This window comes from Euleptes europaea, chromosome 10 (genome assembly GCF_029931775.1).
Source record: "Euleptes europaea isolate rEulEur1 chromosome 10, rEulEur1.hap1, whole genome shotgun sequence".
NCBI lineage: Eukaryota > Metazoa > Chordata > Lepidosauria > Squamata > Sphaerodactylidae > Euleptes > Euleptes europaea.
Genome location: NC_079321.1, coordinates 48,223,827 through 48,241,861, shown reverse-complemented (window position 1 = coordinate 48,241,861; position 18,035 = coordinate 48,223,827). Strand labels below are relative to the sequence as shown.

Sequence of the window (18,035 nt, the reverse complement as noted above, 5' to 3'; positions counted from 1 at the left end):
TCGGAGGATATACAGACAGATACACACTAGGCTCTTCAGGTGTGATACTGACACAGTTCCCAAGGCTGTGGGAAGGAAGCTACATATGTGCACGCCCTAGGCTTGAATAGTAGTCTTTCACATCTTGCCTGCCTCCCTCAATTTAAGTTCTATTCAGGGTCTGTTTTAATGATCATCCTCATCACAAAAAACAAAGTCCATTACGAAGAATTATGTGTTCCATCTTGACAGAAAGAGCTATATTTTACAAAGAAGGTTGTCAATCCCATGCTCTTGCCTTTAAAAATTGGCCATCAAGCCAATGGTGTCCCTTGCTTTTACAAAAAACCTGGAAGTGATGTCATGCCTCTCTAGGAACTACTGGAAACTCTACAGTAAAACCACAGATGATTCCTAGGGAAGACTGAAGTCACTTCCAGGTTTCCCCCAAAAGTGATATCATGTTGCTGATGGCTGCCCCCCATGTCCTCATCCCCCCACAGTCTCCCATTGTTGACAAGCTGGGCAACTGCAGTTATAAATCAGTAGGTTAATGGTCTATATTAATTGAAGTATTATTCTGCAGTGAAATAGAAACTACACCAACAGATGCACCAGAATAGAAGATGTAAACACAAAAGTGATGAAAAGCAACACTTTCAAAACTGACTACAAAAGTATTAGATACTAGGGTTGGATTTAATGATCCACAGATGCAATGTATCACACATCTTTCTGTGTTCCTCCCTTCTCCTGACAGAAGGAGGGAGTGATTTCACCTCCCTCCTCACTGCAGCTTCCTCACTCATTTGGCTATTAGTCTATATAACTAGTCCTAGAACCTCAGGAATAAACTTTCCTAGGATTGGAAAGACTGTTCGGTGCACAGGGAAGATTCACAACCATTAGCACCTTCCGCCAACTGATTGCCAGATCCAAACCATAGTAAAGTAACATCAAAACATGCAATGTTTTACTGCACACCAAACACCATGCTTAATTCTCTCCCACCAAAATCAATAGGAATTAAGGTGCTTAATTTTGGATGGATTTGTATTTTATGTGAGAAAATAATCACAAAACTGGCAACTAAAAGAGGGTGTTTTTAAAAAGACGATACTATTGAAGCAAATAAGGTGATGGCTATCCAGAGTTAAGAAAGATGTGCTGAGATTGGATGGTTCCTTTATTACATGATTTAAAATGCAGTCCTATACAGACTTTCTCCAGTCTAAGTCCATTGGAATCAACAGATTCAGACAGGAGTAACAGCATAGGCTTACACTATAAGTCTTGGCAGGTATCTGCAGAAGTGAACTGTGACTCACAAAAGTTCATACCCTGCCAGACATTTTGTTAGTCTTTAAGGGGCTACTGGTCTCTTGCTCTTTTCTGCTGCTACAGACAGACTAACATGACTACTCACCGTGATCTACCTCGGCAGTCATTGTAACATATGAGAGTAGTGTTCCTCTGATTCTCCACTGTTTTCATTTAGTCACTTATAGGTATTACATAGTATAATTTTACAGTATTTAACTTTCATTCTCATGCCTAATATTTTTGACTGTCTGCTTTTAGAAGTCTGCCTTTGCATTATACATATTGTTCATAGGATATGCTTGCATGTTCCGTATATACAGATATATAAATATCATGAAGTTTAAAGGCATACTTAACATAATAAACAGCTTTTAGCAATTTTATAATCAACTATTATTGGGAATACATTCTTTTTAAAGAATTGCTGCCATGGTTGTTTAGTCTTTAGATTAACATACCGTGAAAGTTGTCCCCTTTGACAGCACTTAAGGAGCCTGCTCATGGTGCATTTTTGTCTTTGTTTATCCAATTCTTGCAGTGGTGCTCAAACTAAAAAACAAAAACCCCCACCATGAAATCCTTACAATTAAGTGCCATTAAGTGGGACAATTTTCAAAGTATTTTAATTTTATTAACCTTCTTGGTGACACTGTTTACCAATGGCAGTTCACATTTACTGGTAGTACTGTTTAAACCTCTTTCCCAAGGCTGCTTCTCATACTGCTTTGATATCACAAGAACACAGAGAATTTGGGAGAGGTAGGACTATGTGGAAAAACCATGTTAGCACCATCCTGTTCCTACCCAGTAATCCAATCTGATAATAATGTGGTTTACCCCAGATGAGCCTCTTCCTCTGACATGGTTCTTCGTGCTTAACCAAAGCAGTGCAGGCCAGGGAACAGTCAAAAATAAGTGGTTCCTCATTGTTCAAAAAAGCATCAACAGTAGTCAACATCTTTAACAGTTTAGAATACCTACTTGTGTCTGATGGGACTTCACTGTTTTGTTGTTGTTGCTGTTTTAGGCAGCCCTCCACCCCCCTTCAATACTGAATAATAGACTCCTTTTGAAAGTTTGTATGGTACAAAAGCAGCTTGCTATGCAACTTGAAAAATCTGATGGTTTTCAAAAACCCTATATGGTGCATGTTATTAATTGTACCCTTCTCCCATTAATGGTCAAGGTATGTTAGCTAATATGCACAATGTTAAGAGAATCCAATATACACAAAGTAATGTCAAGCCTAATGTAGAACACAAAATACAGTAGGCTATTTTTCAAAATTATAATGCAAAATTATATTTTTGTACATGTGTACACGCCTGTATATAGATAATGCATGTATTCTCCTTTTAAAGACTTTTTCTGCCAATAGCCTTTAATTTCTTGGCCATTTCAAACTAAGCATTGAAGGGCTACCTGGTCTTTCATTCTTGCTTTTCTTGGTAAAATGACTGCAGGTTCTGGGTCTGCTGTAATACTTGTCAGTCTTTGTTCTATTCCACCAGTGTTCTCCTTCAAGGCTGCCTCCACTTTCCCAGTGGAAGGTGCAGGGGAGGAACAGGCTGAATCTGCAGGACGCGGTGAGATGCTCTCCACTCTGCTAGTGCCGCTGATTTCATCTTCCTCTTCTTCATCATCACTTGACAAAACAACTGAAAGGCAAAACATCTGCTCAATTTCCAATTTTAATAACAAGCTATAATCTTGGCAAATACTACTAAAAGGCATTTATCTCTGGAGATAAAACAGACTAGTTAGTCCTTTCTAGCTGCTCTTTTGTGTCCCAAGCTTAAGAAAACAATTCTCAACTCTTTTTCTGATCAAGTACAGATGAACACTTCCAAACTGTAAGTGCTACTTGGCTTGTATTTCACTCTCACAAGCAGACCACAGTCAGCCAGGCTCTGAGAAGGAGTGGAAAAGAGAGCTGATGGACTGATGAGTTTTTTGTTTCTTTCTTGCTTCTCTTAACTGCTGGGGAGCATTAGCTGAGGTTACGGTGTGGGAGAACATTGTTTCAGGGTGTGTGGGTGTGTATAGCCTGCTGTAGAGTGGTGCCTGTTTGAGTAAGTGTTGGTTCTGTTTATCTCTTTTGCCTGGGTTGTAGCTGAATGTACCTAATTTAGGAAGATTATTGTTGTTGATTGGGGGAGGGTCTGCTTTGCCTGGGGCTGACTGCCAGCCTCGCCTTCTGGGGGGTAAGCCTTTAATTGTATTAGGCTCCTTCTCACCAGAGGACTCTTGCCCTTAGGCTCTTAGCCTGGGGATCAAGCCTGGGACCCTATAGGGTGGGGAAAGAATCCTGATATCGGGGCAGAGTAGATCTGTTTCCTGCAGGAGTTTCGAGCGAGTTAAACATCTGTGCGAGTTTAGTAGCAAAGCAAGGAAGCCCGGGCATCAGGTCCTTATTCAGTATAAGAGGGGCACAGGGCATAGAGGGCACTTTTCATCTCCAGGCTAAAAACACCAAATAAAAAAAAGAAAATACCAGTTATGAAGAGAGAAAGTCAGCAGGGGTTGGGGGCTATCCAGTCTGCTGCATGGAAGTGTCCCATGTATGACTATTTGCCTGCTAGACAGAAGTCAGGGGTGCATGCTCAGTGCAAGGAGCTCCTGGCTCTCAAGGAGCGAGTTCATTTCCTTGAGACCAAGGCAGCTCAAATGGAGGCACTGAGACAGGCAGAGAAAGGAGGGGAAGGACTCCAAGGATGCAGTAGTCACATCCCAGTCCCAGGGTGAAAGCTCCCTGGAAGTCACGGATAATGGAGCCCTTGGTGGAGATCATCTCTCTCAGGTAAGGGGATGTGGTACCTTAGAAGGAACCCCTTCCTTAGTGGATGAACAGATATCCTCTCATACCGAGGATATGCCTCTGATGGGAGGGGGATTTCTTGTAGCGGAAGACTCAATCCTTACAAATGTAGACAGCTGGGGTTCTGGCAGCCGTATAGACCACATGGTTTACTTGCCTGCCTGGTGAAAAGGTTGCGGACATTACACGTCATTTAGATAGCTTGGTAGATAGTGCTGGGGAGAAGCCAGTGGTTGTGGTGCATGCTGGCACCAACAATACGGGGGAGTGTAGTCCGGAGATTCTGGAATCCAAACTTAGGTAGCTAGGCAGGAAACTAAAAGTTACAACTTCCAAGGTAGCTTCCTCTGAAATACTTGATTGGCTTTGGTCTGATCCAGCTTGGCTTTTCATACGTTCTTACACAGAAATATTCTGGTTTGCTCAAGAGAGATCTTTCTGATAGCTAAGCACTATGTATCAATGTTGCTAAACAACATCTGTCCTATTTTCTTCTTAAGATAAGCATTTTATAATTTACCCATTTTAAAACAAAAATATACTTACTGGGATCATTCAGTTCAGATGCTATTGAACTCTTCTGCCTCAAGTTTCCAGTAATTTTAGATCCAACTTTTCCATTTGGCCGCAATACAGTTGTCGCAATATCTCGCCTCACTACGCAATCAGATGAAATTGTCCCAGGAAAAGACCCATAAAACTTCTTTGCATTTAGTCCTGTATTTAAATTTTTTTGCCCTGCTGAGTTCTCATGTATTGACTCTCGTGCTAAAGGTCCCAACGAATCATTTAGTGTAATACTTTGCATGGAGTGTCTTGGCAAACCCCTAAGACAAAGACTTCCACATCTTTGGCATTTGGCTTGACTTTCATTTGCTTTTCCGTTGCATGGGCAAACTGTGGAATAATTCCTTTGTTCCAAGCCCTAGAACAAGAGAGAATAATTTACTATACATGTATTTTCAACATTTTAGAAATGAACATCCAGTAAGTGTTAGTGAGTTTCTTTGAAAATAAGAATTAAAATGAGAATCTAGGTGTTCCATCTTTGAGAAATTTCTGGATAGTAAAACTGGTTCAAAGAGGAGGCTGCATCATTCAAACTACCTCCTTTGAAAGATCTCAAACTTCATCCTAATTCTTTCCTCAAGTCCTTGCTTTCCACTTGATCCTCTCTCTTTAGTGAGAACCAGCATGGTGTAGTGGTTAAGAGTGGTAGACTCTAATCTGGAGAAACCGGAGCCTTGCTTACTCACCGTGAAGGCTCCTTCTGTTCTGGATTGGAGGTCATCTTGAAACTCGCGGGTATTACCATCACGTACCCAGGGTAGGCAGGACCAAAAAATTTTTTATTCTACTTCCTGCCGCCTGGGTGGGAACTCCAGTTTTTGGACTCGCCGAGCTAAAGGAGACAGGTAAGTGCAAAGGCCAACCAAACAACTAACAGTGTGACTTACAAACATAGAACATGAACTCCTATAAACATCAACATATAAGGAAAAAACAGGTAAGCAGAATCTATTTGATTCAGGAAGATGGCGGACATAAAGCGCACTCTGTATTATGCCTGTAAAATAGGCAACCACAACCTTTAGATACTTTGTTGGACAAGAGGAGCTAAGTCTTGGATATATTTATACCATTATGACCTTTGGGCGGGCAAGATGACCTCCAATCCAGAACAGAAGGAGCCTTCACGGTGAGTAAACAAGGCTCCGTTCTCGTTCTGGTTGGAGGTCATCTTGAAACTCGCAGGATATCCAAGAGCTGTTTGTCCGGGTGAGAACTAAGGCTTATCCAAGACGTGCTGCAAGACCCTTCTACCGAAGGCTGCATCAGCAGAGGCCCTGGCATCAATCTTGTAATGTTTTATGAATGTAGCTGCTGGAGACCAAGTGGCCGCCCTACATATCTCGTCTAAGGAGGCCTGCCTATCAAAGGCCGCCGATGTGGCTGCACTGTGGACCGAATGCGCGGTGATGCCGGCCGGAGGAGGAATCTTACTGGCCTTATATGCCTCAGTAATGCACTGTCTCACCGCGCAACTGATGGTGACGTTAGACATTTTCTGACCTTTAGAGGGGTTGGTTAATGAAATAAATAAGGCATCTGTCTGATAGGTTCCGTACGACTAAGGTAAACCTTGAGTAGTGGTCTTAAGTCTAAATGATGCCACTCTTTTTCCCTGGGATGAACCGGATTGGGACAGAATGACGGTAGATGAATCTCCTGCGAATGGTGAAAGATGGAATTCACCTTTGGCATAAAGGTGGGGTCTGGCCTGAGGACCACCTTGTCTCTGTGAAAGATACAGAGTCCTTCACACGCTGAGAGTGCCCTAAGCTCGGAGACACGCCGGGCTGAAGTCACTGCTATGAGGAAGATGGTTTTCATCCTCAGCATCCGTAAGGGAATATCCCTGATGGGCTCAAAGGGAGGATGCATCAATGCTGTGAGAACCACATTGAGGCGCCACATGGGGAAGTGATGGATTACCGGAGGCTTCATTTGAACCACTCCCTTTAGAAATGTCAGAATGTGGGGATGCCTGGAAAGAGGGAAACCCTCGGTGACGTAAGAACGTTGGACATGGCTGCCACCTGTCTGCGCAGCGTGGAAGCCTTGAGACCCTGTTCAACTCCATCATGGAGGAACTCTAGGATCTTGGGAATCCCTGGTGAAAGTGGGTCAGTGTGTTTGCGCCTACACCACAGAAAGAAGGCTCTCCAGGAGGTGTTATAAATCCTTCTAGTGGAAGGTCTCCTTGCTTCTATCATAGTATCAACCAACACTGCACTGTATTCCTCCTCTAAGAGGGACTTCCTTTCCATTTCCAGGCGGTTAAGTGAAGCCATTGGGGTTCTGGGTGTTATAAAGGACCCTGATGAAGCAGGTCTGGGATGTTTGGGAGTTCCCAAGGCATCTGGACGGATAGTTCCCTCAGGCTGGAAAACCAGGGCCTTCTCGGCCATAGAGGAGCAATGAGAATGATGTTTGCTCCCTCCTTCCTGATTTTTCTTATTACCCTTGGTAGTATGGGAATGGGGGGGGAGGCAAATAGTAGTTCCTTCGGTCATGGAGACAGGAGAGCATCCATGCTCTCCGCCTCCTGGTGGAAATAACGCGTAAAGAAACGTGGAAGAAGGTGATTGCTCGCTGAAGCAAACAGGTCCACCTTGGGCTGGCTGAATCTCTCCACAATCTGATTGAAAACTATCCTGTTGAGAGACCATTCCCCTTCGTCTAGAACCTTACGGCTCAGCCAGTCGGCTTGGAGATTAAGAACTCCTCTGACATGTTCGGCTGAAAGAGACAGAAGGTTCATTTCTGCCCAGGAGAGAATGATCTCGGCTTCCTGATGGAGTTTGGAAGATTTCGACACCCCCCCCCCCCGCTTGTTGAGGTACGCTTTGGCAGACATGTTGTCCATGTGGATCAGAATGTGCCTGCGACGTAGGAGGCTCCTGAAGTGTTGTAGAGCCAATCGAATGGCTCTTAGTTCTAGTATGTTTATGTGTAGCCTCTTTTCTCTTAGCGACCGCTGGCCCTGAGCTATTTGGCTCTGACAGGTAGCTCCCCAACCCTCTAGCTGGCATCTGTGTAGACCTGTATCTGGTCCTCTATGACAAAATGTAACCCTTTGTTGAGATGGTTGCTTTGGCACCACCAAAGGAGGGATTGGCGGAATTTCAGGGGCAGCGGGATGGACTTGTCCCTGCTCTGCGTGATGAGGTTCTGATAGGGTTGTAGGATTTCCTGAAGCGGTCTCGAGTGGAACCTGGCCCACGGGACTGAGCAGAGGCATGCTACCATTTTCCCCAGTAATCTGGCGAGGAACATGATCCTGCCGTGGCTGGAACTGATTACTGACTGAGTCATGGACTGGATCTTTGTGATTTTGTCTTGTGGAAGACATATCAGGTTCTTGTGTCTATAATGACCTCCAGATGTTCCAACCTCTGTGTTGGTATCAGTTGGCTCTTCTCTAGATTGACAAGAAACCCGTGGTTGGTGAGAATCTGAACTACCTTGAATGTGTGTGTCAAGGACTCTTTCTTGGAGCAAATAAGGATGTCGTCTAGATAGGGGAAGATTGTTATTCCCTCCTGTCGAAGCAATGCCACCAGCATCACCAGGATTTTGGTGAAGACGCGGGAAGCAGATGCCAGACCGAAGGGAAGTGCCCTGAATTGGTAATGTGTATTGGGACGTGAAGGTATGCCTCCTTCAGGTCCAAGGAGGTTAGGAACTGGCCCACCTGGAGGGCTTCCATAATGGATCGGAGGGTCTCCATACGGAATTTCCTGTATCTGACCCTTTTGTTTAAATATTTTAGGTCCGAGATAGCCCTCCAGTCCCCATTTTTCTTGGGGACTGTAAAAAAGATGGAATATACCCCGTTGCCAATTTCGGGGTGAGGAACTGGTTCTATGGCTTGAATTTGGTGTAGGTGGAAAATGGCGTCCAGGGTTCGCAGATGCTTTTCCCTGCGAAAGGATTTTGGGGAATTCACAAATTTGTCTCTTGGAAGGGACTTGAATTCTATTAAGTAACCTGTTGATAACACCTGAGAAACCCATGCATCTGTGTAGGACCTTTCCCATTTGTGGTGGAATTGCAAGAGTCTCCCCCCCACCGGCTGTGACTTGGCGTCACTGTTTAGGGGCTTTGGGGAACTTGGTCTCCCTTGTTGCCCGAGAACTGATGTTGTCCCTGGGGGGGACGAAAAAATCTGTTTCCCCCTCTGCGAAAGGAGCCCCTATTATTATTCCAGGAACCCCTGCGCTGTTCTGGCCTGAAGGGTGCCAGAGAGTGGGAAGATCTGAAACTGGGATAGGAGGAGGAATGTCTCCCCTCCTTCTTGTAGGATTTTGGAAGAACCTTTTTCTTGTCCTTGTTCTCCACAAAGATTTTATCTAGTCTTTCCCCAAAGAGTCTTCCCCCAGCGTAGGGGTAGGACATAGTCAGTGTTTTGGTTTTGAGCTCATTTTGCCAGGGGCGAATCCGAAGTGCTCTTGTGATGGCTATGTTGGAGGAAGTGGCACGAGCTGCAAAGGACATGGCATCAAGAGATGCATCTGCCATGAACGCGGAGGCCTTCAGAAGTCTGTTAAGGCCCTCCGCAATCTTATGGTTTTCCCCTGCATATAGTTGAAGAATTTTCCTGAGCCACACGATAGAGGCTCTGGCCATAATGGAGGCTGCCGCCGAGGCTTGAACTGCCAGGGTGGAAGCCTCATGAACCTTTTTGGAGAGAATCTCCGCTTTCCTATCCAGCGGATCCCTAATTGTCCCCATTCCATCTTCAGATGGTAGATCAGGTGAGTGGACTGCCGCTACAGGGGCATCAATCAGGGGAAGTTGGAAAAGAGACATGGCCTAGGGAACCATGGTATACAATCTCTTTGTGTTGGCAGAGAACTGTCTATTGGCTAAGGGTTTGTCAAATTCAGCCTGTACCTGGTTTTCAAAAAATTCTGGGAATGGGATCTCCCAGATGTGAGGTTTGGTACTTGGGAAGAATTCCTTGGCTCCCTTTTTTCTGGGTTTAGGAGTGGGGTCGGCTACAGGGTCTGGATCCTCATTGAGGTCTAGGGCTACCAGAGCCTTGCTTAGGAGTCCCTAAAAATCCTCCGCTGAAAACAGACGGGGATGTTGTTCTTCAATGAGAATTGGAATGTCCTCATCGGAGTCAAATTCCCCTTCTTCTCTGCTTTCTAAATCTGAAGCCGCTGAGGAGGTATCCTCCAGGGCTTGAAGAGATTGAGAGTGCGGTGTGTGTGCTTTGAGTGCTGCTTTAGTGCGCCACTGTGGGTTAGATTGGTCTCCCTGTCCCTGATGGGAGCGTTGTGTAGGGTTTAGAGTAGGATCAGAACCCGTGCCCTGCATAAGTGGGGAAAGGGATTCCTTAAGGGCCAACATCATTTGAGCCTGCCTATCCAACACTCCACCCTGACCTGGATGGCCCAGGCTAGCCTGATCTCGTCAGATCTCAGACGCTAAGCAGGGTCGGCCCTGGTTAGTATTTGGATGGGAGACCACCTTTCCTTTTTCCTTTCCTTTTATCCCTTAGAAGCTCCTTGATCAATTGATCTTGAGCAGCATATATCTAGTGTTGGAGGGATATAAGGACTGAAACAAATCTTGCCACTGACAATGTAGCCTTGGGGTCCCTGTCGCTTAGTAAAAAAGGCATTATGTCAGTCACAGAGGCATTGGATTTGTATATTAAAAGGGGGGAAATATAGTGCGATCGAAGTTCCTCGTAAAAGCGGCATTCCAAAAGGGCATGGGGTAATGTGTCAATAGAGCCAGAAGAGCAAGGGCAGATCCTGTCTGAGTATGGTATATTCAGAATTCTGCCCTGCATTACCATAGTAGGATTAGCATTCAATCTAGCCAAGCAAAAAGCTCTACAGAGACGAGGAGTTGTCAGATAATATGTATAGGCAGGCAGACCACGTGGAGGGGGTATTCCGAAGAACTGGGATGAACAGACGCGACGAGCACGAAAAGTAGTGCTGTTATAATCGAGCTCTTTAATGCGCTTTTTAATTTTGGCAAAAGCTTCAGTTTTCCCAAGATCTGATATCATATCCTGCGAGAAGCCCAGCAACGCCAGTTTCTCATCTAAGATTTTTTGCCATGAGGATTTGAAAGGGAAGACCACCAAGGAAGTCCAGGGTTGCTGTGCAGAGGAAGGCACTGGCAAACCACCTCTGTTAGTCTCTTGCCATGAAAACCCCAAAAGGGGTCACCATAAGCTGGCTGCGACTTGACCGCACTTTACACACACACACACACATCCAACACTCCATTAAACAAATCCACCATTTCCCGCTGAGTTAGAGGAGCCTCTGCCTCGGTATGCATTACATTACCCCCTTGTGGAGACTTCGGAATGAGTTGAGAGCTTTCTTCTAAGACGTTCCTAGCCGGAGTGGCAGTCACTGCAGCCTCTCGCCTCTCATTGCGTTTCGCGCCATTTTGAGGCGGCTTTGACGTCACCCTGTCAAGGCGACGAGGGCTGAGTCATGATCCTCCTCAGATAGGAGGTCTGAATCAGAGTCTCTCTTGGCATCCGCCACCTTGCCCAACGGGGTGAAGTGGGGAGCGGGAAAGGGAGGGGGGAGGGAACAAAAGTAGCGGGGACACGGAACGTTTGCGGCCGAAGCCGACGAACGGTAAAGGTGGTGAGGGAAGGGAAAAGACTCACTGAGAACTAGACAAATGATAAAACAAATGGAGTACACACGAAGGAAAAGTCTTTCAAAAACGAGTCGGAGTTCAAGAACGAAGCTGCTACCCTGATCAAGGCAGGACGGAAACTGGAGTTCCCGCCTAGTCGGCAAGAAGTAGAATAAAAAATTTTTTGGTCCTGCCTACCCTGGGCACGTGATGGTAATACCCGCGAGTTTCAAGATGATCTCCAACCAGAACAAGAACTGCATGAAACCTGCTGGGTGACCTTGGGCCAGTCACAGTTCTCTCAGAACTCTCTCAGCCCCACCTACCTGACAAGGTGCCTGTTGTTGGGGGGGGAGGGTAGGTGATTGTAAGCTGCTTTGCGACTCCTTAAGGTCAAGAAAAAGCGGGGTATAAAAACCAACTGTTCTTCTATTTATATTATTTCCATACCATTCCCAATCCACAAGCCACCAAATCATTAAAAGAATTCAGAGTACTTCTTCTAAATGGATTTCATATTATACTTACCAATGCTCTACCCCCTCATCCCTAGAAGTGTGTGTGTGTATGGGGGGATAGGATTGAAGCAAATCTATCACTATAAACGTCAAAGATCAGAATGGCAAAAACAGGAGGTATTTTCAAATAAGCTTCACGCAGTTATGCTAAGGTAATATTTTAGATTTTAAAACACAATGTTTACACAACATTAGTTTGCACAACATTAGTACCCAACACACAAAAAATAAAGTTTAGCCTTCTAATAATGCCAACATTTGAGTTTAACATATGACCCACCTCTAGGGGGGTTACACACTTTTTTGTAGCAGGAGATGGAAGCAAACGAGATTGATTTAAATTGCAGTGACGTTTCAGCTGTACCTTCCTTATAATTCCTGATTCTGACTCTGACCCAGATTCCTCCGTATTCTCCATCACACTTTCTGGAACGGAAGAAGGAAATCATTAGGAACTACTAGGACTAATATAGGACTAATTTACTCCTATATTGCCTGGCAGGTGGAGAGCGGGCTATAAATGGAATAACATTAAAATTAAAATAAAGACAAAGCATGAAAAAGTCTGCAGCTGCCCACTCCCATGCCCCTTTGTGACTTTAATCTTAAGAGGAAAGGCCAGGAAGGTACGTCTATTCTGAGACTGAATGTGAAGACTAATTCATTAGATAGCATAGTAATTCAAGGCTTGGCACTGCGAAGTCTCTTAAGAGAAGGGAAGATTAAACAGCATTCCACCATACACTAACCCAGTCTTTCATGGCCACACACATTATATCCAGTGAAACAGTGCATTTGTGAATTTTTGAACAAATCGAAAATTTGTATTTTCTAGGTTAAAAAAAAAACTTCCTGCCCATTCCGCATAAGCATAAAGGCTGGAACACAGATAAAACCAGCAAAAGTTGCAACTTAACCCATACTCCCACCAAAAATTAAACAACCGCTTAACTACATTCCTTAAAGCTCACCAAGGTTATTAATTCAAAAAGCACCAGCAGGATCAGAACAATTAACGTATTTTAGCTCTTGATAACACAGCCAGCGCATGTAACTGCAGTATGAACATTAAGAATTGTTTTGATTAAACAAATATAAGGAACCTGTGGATTCACGTATAATAATGAGAAACAATCCAAATCATATGTTTAACTAAAGATGTATGTAAAAACTTACGCATCTCATGAAGCTGAGGCAGTCTGCTGAAATCTGTGTCTATCTTCTGAATATTAGGAGGATATTCTTTTCTGGGAAAAATAAATTTATAGTTTTATTCAACACTATTTGCAGTTTAAATATAAATAAAATTATTTACGTATTATAGATAATAAACTTAATTTTTTATAGTACAGAAATTTAACTTTAGAATACTGAAGTTTTAACATGTAGAAATCAGTCTACATATCCATACAATCTGAATGTAATCAAACAGATTTCAGTTCAGAACTCTGTTCAGTTCAATACATTTAAAATGAAGTTGAGCATATTTTAACCTATTTTTTTCAATTTATTAACAGTCTCTGAAGATTTTCAGCAGTTGCATACACATTTTTTTTCTGATTATAAATGAACACATTATTTAGCGCCACAGAGCTGAGGTAAAGCATAGCAGAAAGACTGTTTACTACTTTTGGGGGGTGGGGAACGACAACGATTTAAACAATGTATGAAAAGGGGCACACTTTGCAGTTGCTTATAAAGTAGCTCAGTCCAAGCTGTTGAGTTGCAAACTTCAACGATTATGAAGCAAAGCCATCCAAGTGCTAGGTTTTCAACGTTACTGTAAATGTTTTACAACCAAATGTTCACCTCAAGATAACAGTGACAATTACTTAGATGTTATTAGAAATATAAATATTTTGCCCTGTTCCTACTACTATTGAAAGTAAAACTTGGTAATGTAACTTTTTAAGCATGTTTTTACATTTTGTAGTCTAGTTTATTTATATCTTCCAGTGGGTGTTGTTTTCCCCTTTAACACATATCCTTTAGGTTATTCAGGAGTAAAATTTACTTGTGGTTTTAGTTTTGCTTACTGCACACAGGTGTTCAAACTTTACAGTGTTACATCAAAATTACCCTATTGATATTGCATTTTTCTGCTTTACCTATAGTATTACAATATGCCAAGTACAATCCATACACTTTTGTATGGCATCTTCAGGCATTACAAAAGATATAGCGAATAGAAATAAGAAGTAATAAAATCACACAAAGATATGTAAATCACATAACTATCATTAACACGTGTTTGAGTATTCCACTTCCATTATAGCTGTTTTCATTGATAAAACCAAGAATGGCTAACAGAAATATCAAACAAAAAACAGAAGGCTGTGTTTTGCCTTTTTTATTTACCTAGCAGTAAGGGGATAAGAGGGGTAGTCCTAAAACTGTGTTTTCCCCTACCTAAACTACAATAAGCACACAGTTTGATCTATTTAAACAGGTACTTTCATAGGTAACAGTTACTTCTCCAGTGTCTGGACAGTTCTATTAATTTTTTTCTTAATTAACTGCATTAAGTATGTCTGTTCCTTCCTTTGTGTATGTTTCTCTGTTAACCTTTGACATATGACATACTGTTTTGATTTAAGTGATTGTTGTATATTACTGAGTATCTGAAGTAGAAAAGCAACTCAAATTCTAATAAATAAATAAGTTGGATAACTCAAATTACTCATTTGATTCAATTGCACTACGATTCAAAAGTACCACAGAAAGGAACACCAGCACTTTCTGTAAAGGGTCATTCTGCCCTGAGGAAGGGAGGGCTTCTTGATGTAGGTGATTTCCATCCATCCAACAAGGAGGCAGGATTAAAATTCTTGCCTCCAGAACAGAGCCACCCATTTTCCTGAGTTTGGTAACTCCCAAAGTATCTACATGAAAATACTAAGTAAGCCATTCAACGTTTAGGAAACGAGTCAGGAAAAGAAACAAGAAATCAATAATATGGGGGGAAAACAGTTCGTAATCCCTCCTATAAATCAGGGTGGGGACAAAATGCTCTTCCTTCCTCAGAGCAAAAGGAACCCTCACAGAAAGTGTCAATGTTCCTTTCTTGTTCTTGACATGGGACATCCAAAAGCTGAGTGAGCATCGACAGGACTACGTGTAGTCACCAAGAAGGAAATTATGGACAACTAGAGGGTTCACATGGGTAACTCCACTGAGAAGCCAAACTATGTGAGGGTGTCTGGATATCAAGCACCCATCACCTGCTGCTTGTCTGCGAAGCATATTGGCCTTCAATTTTTGGTCACAGCCATCTTGCAAGAACTCCAGGATTTGGAGTAATGTGGGACAAATCCATCTAGGTGCTTTTGTTTGCACCATCTGGAATACACCTTCCATCAAGAGCTATAAATTCTCAATGCAGAAACTCTTCTAGAGGGTAGCATGGGGCTCGTGACCCCTGTAGAACTGCCTAGCCTTAAAAGTATTTCCCTTTTTATTTCTGTGTAGTCAGGTGTAGCCATGCTGGGTCTGAGTGTCACAGTGGGCCTTGTTGAAGCATTTCAAGATAGATTGGAATCTGCCAAGGATCTTCTATAGATAGCTCCACTAATGCTGAAAACCAGGGTGTATATGGGTTGCTTTCTCTTTTCTCAGTTTCCTGATCATCTTTGGTATTAGTGGAATAGGTGGAAAGGCATAAAGAAGACGTGGTGGCCATGAGGTCATGAGAGCATTTGTTTCTTCTCCAGGTTCTACCACCTGGAACCTGGAGAAGAACCTGGGCACACAGTGATTGAGGTCTGAGACAAAGAGGTCCACCTCTCGATTCCCAATCGGAAGGAGGATCTCCATCTTCAGAGACCATTCATTGTTGTCAGCTAAGCCAGTCTGCTAGCACATTTTGCTGGCCCTTGATGTGCTCTGCTGATATGGACTTGAGATTCAATTCTGAACAACCCATGATCTGTGCAGTCTCTGTACTAGGTTGAATGACATAGACCTGCCCTGTTTATGTGGGCTTTCACAGAGATATTCTTCTTTAGACATGATTGTTCCTGATCACATCCAGGAACCTGACTAGAATCAATTTTATTGCTCTGATCTCAAGTTTGATGCTCATCTTCCTCTGCACATGATTCCAGGTCCCTTATGCATATCTTCCCTGAAAGGTTGCTCCCCAGCCTGTCAGGCTTGCACCTGTAAATACCTGAATTATGCTGGGCTTTATGTATTCCTTACCATTGACTAGGTTGGATTGTTGGGTTCACTAGATGAATCCCTGTTGAACAGGGTAGGTTAGAACTAGGAGAACGTCTGCCTTCCGAAAGACGCACAGTTTTTGAGAGAAGTAGGAGGTCGTCACAGAGAGCCCCGTGGTGCAGAGTGGTAAGCTGCAGTACTGCAGTCCAAGCTCTGCTCACAGCCTGAGTTCACTCCCAATGGAAGTTGGTTTCAGGTAGCCAGCTCTAAGTTGACTCAGCCTTCCATCCTTCCGAGGTCGGTAAAATGAGTACCCAGCTTGCTGGGGGTAAAGGAAAGGACTGAGGAAGGCACTGGCAAACCACCCCATAAACCAGGGGTGGGGAAACCTTTTTCCTGCCAAGGGCCATTTTCACATTTATAACATCATTCGGGGCCATACTAGGTGTAGATTTCCCAGCGGGGGGGGGGCGGGGGGTGAGGCTAGGGTTGCCAGGTCTCCAGCCACCACCTGGAGGTTGGCAACCCCAGGGGAAAACATGCAGAGAAGGCCTGGAGGGTGCCCCCGCTCCTCCTCCTCCCAGGCGGGAGGGCAGCCAGCGGTGGTGCAAACGAGGCGTCAGGGGGGCGCAGCCCGCGGTCAATCCGCAGGGAAGGAAGGGAGGAAAGGGAGGAAGGAAAGAAAACAGAGAAAGAGGAAAAGGGAGGGAGGGAGAAAGAGAGAGAAAGGGAGAAAGAAATGGAGGGAGGGGAGAAAGAAAGAAAAGGACAAAGGGAGACAGACAAAGAAAGAGAAAAAACGGGAGAAAGAGGGAGAGAAAGGAGAGTGACAGAAAAAAAGAAAAGAGAGAAAAGCCTTCCCCCACACACACCTGCACACGCTGGCCCCGCGCGACCAGGCCCTAGCCTCCCCCCCCCAAGAGCCCACAAAAGGCCCCGAATCCTGATCGGCTCCCGCGCGCATGCTCTGCCGTCGGGAGCCACGGGCCTCTTCCCCCCCATCTTGGCGTTCAACAGCCGACAGTCGGCGAGAGGAGGGCCAAAGGGTGCCACAGCGCCCTCACAAGGCGCGGACCCAGGAACAGCCTCGGGGAGGGCAGCGATGCGCCTCCGTGGCAGGGCCCCGGAGCTCCCGAGGGCCACAAAAATGTCCTCAGGGGCCACAAACGGCCCACGGACCTGAGGTTCCCCATCCCTGCCGTAAAGAAAGTCTCCTAGGAAATGTTGGAATGTGATGTTACCCCATGGGTCAGGAATGACCCGGTGCTTGCACAGGGGACCTTTACCTTTAGGAGGTTGTCATCCTCCTTGAAACTAAAGCTGCCCAAAGCTTTGTCAAAGTTCTCCATTGCCTCAGCCACACCACCCTCAGAATGAGCGGAAGGGGACAGAGGAGAATAAATTACACTGTTACATTTGAAATATTTGCAGAAGTCTGAATATATCTGAAATATACAAAGCATCTTAAGTCTGCCTAAATGCAGCATAGCTTTACCCCTCCACAATCAACACCACCACACTGCTTATAATATACATGTATACCCAAATACACAGTAATATATAAAACTGTATGCCTTTGAACAAATTTTGTTCAAGTTATTTTGTTAGTACGCATCATGCATACATGTTTTTCTCGTAGGGACTTGTACTGAAATTTTAGTTCAGACTATTTAACAAAGCTTCTGGGCAAAATCTTCTAATGCTGAACAAACTGTCTGGATACATTCACAATAGAACAAAATTGTGTGACATTGACTTGTGTTCATGAATGAGTGGACAAGGACAATCCTAATAAAATGAATAAAAAGAAATAAACCATTTGACATCCAAAGAACAAATATACAAGGTAAAAAAATAAGTTATTCAATGTATTTGTCAAACATACACTTCTATATATATACGCTTGGTCGTAGCCAACCTTGTACAACTGCAGCCAATCGAATAATTTATTAGATTGGCTGCAGTTGAGAATTTAACAATAAATTTTATTAGTAGTACTATTTCATGAAAAAGCCCCAAGTAGACCCTCATAAATATTTCTGCTCTAT

General features: G+C 43.9%; 1 protein-coding gene across 1 annotated transcript in view; it reads right to left on the bottom strand.

Moving 5' to 3' along the window:
* Positions 1–18,035, bottom strand: part of SENP6 (SUMO specific peptidase 6) — a 65,385-nt gene that overhangs the window by 22,148 nt on the left and 25,202 nt on the right. Inside the window, exons 7-10 of the mRNA XM_056856307.1 lie at positions 13,003–13,073; positions 12,107–12,252; positions 4,667–5,045; positions 2,725–2,960 (exon numbers count right to left, since the gene is read on the bottom strand). Of these exons, the coding sequence (XP_056712285.1) occupies positions 2,725–2,960; positions 4,667–5,045; positions 12,107–12,252; positions 13,003–13,073 (832 nt within the window). The remainder of the gene's footprint in view (positions 1–2,724; positions 2,961–4,666; positions 5,046–12,106; positions 12,253–13,002; positions 13,074–18,035) is intronic.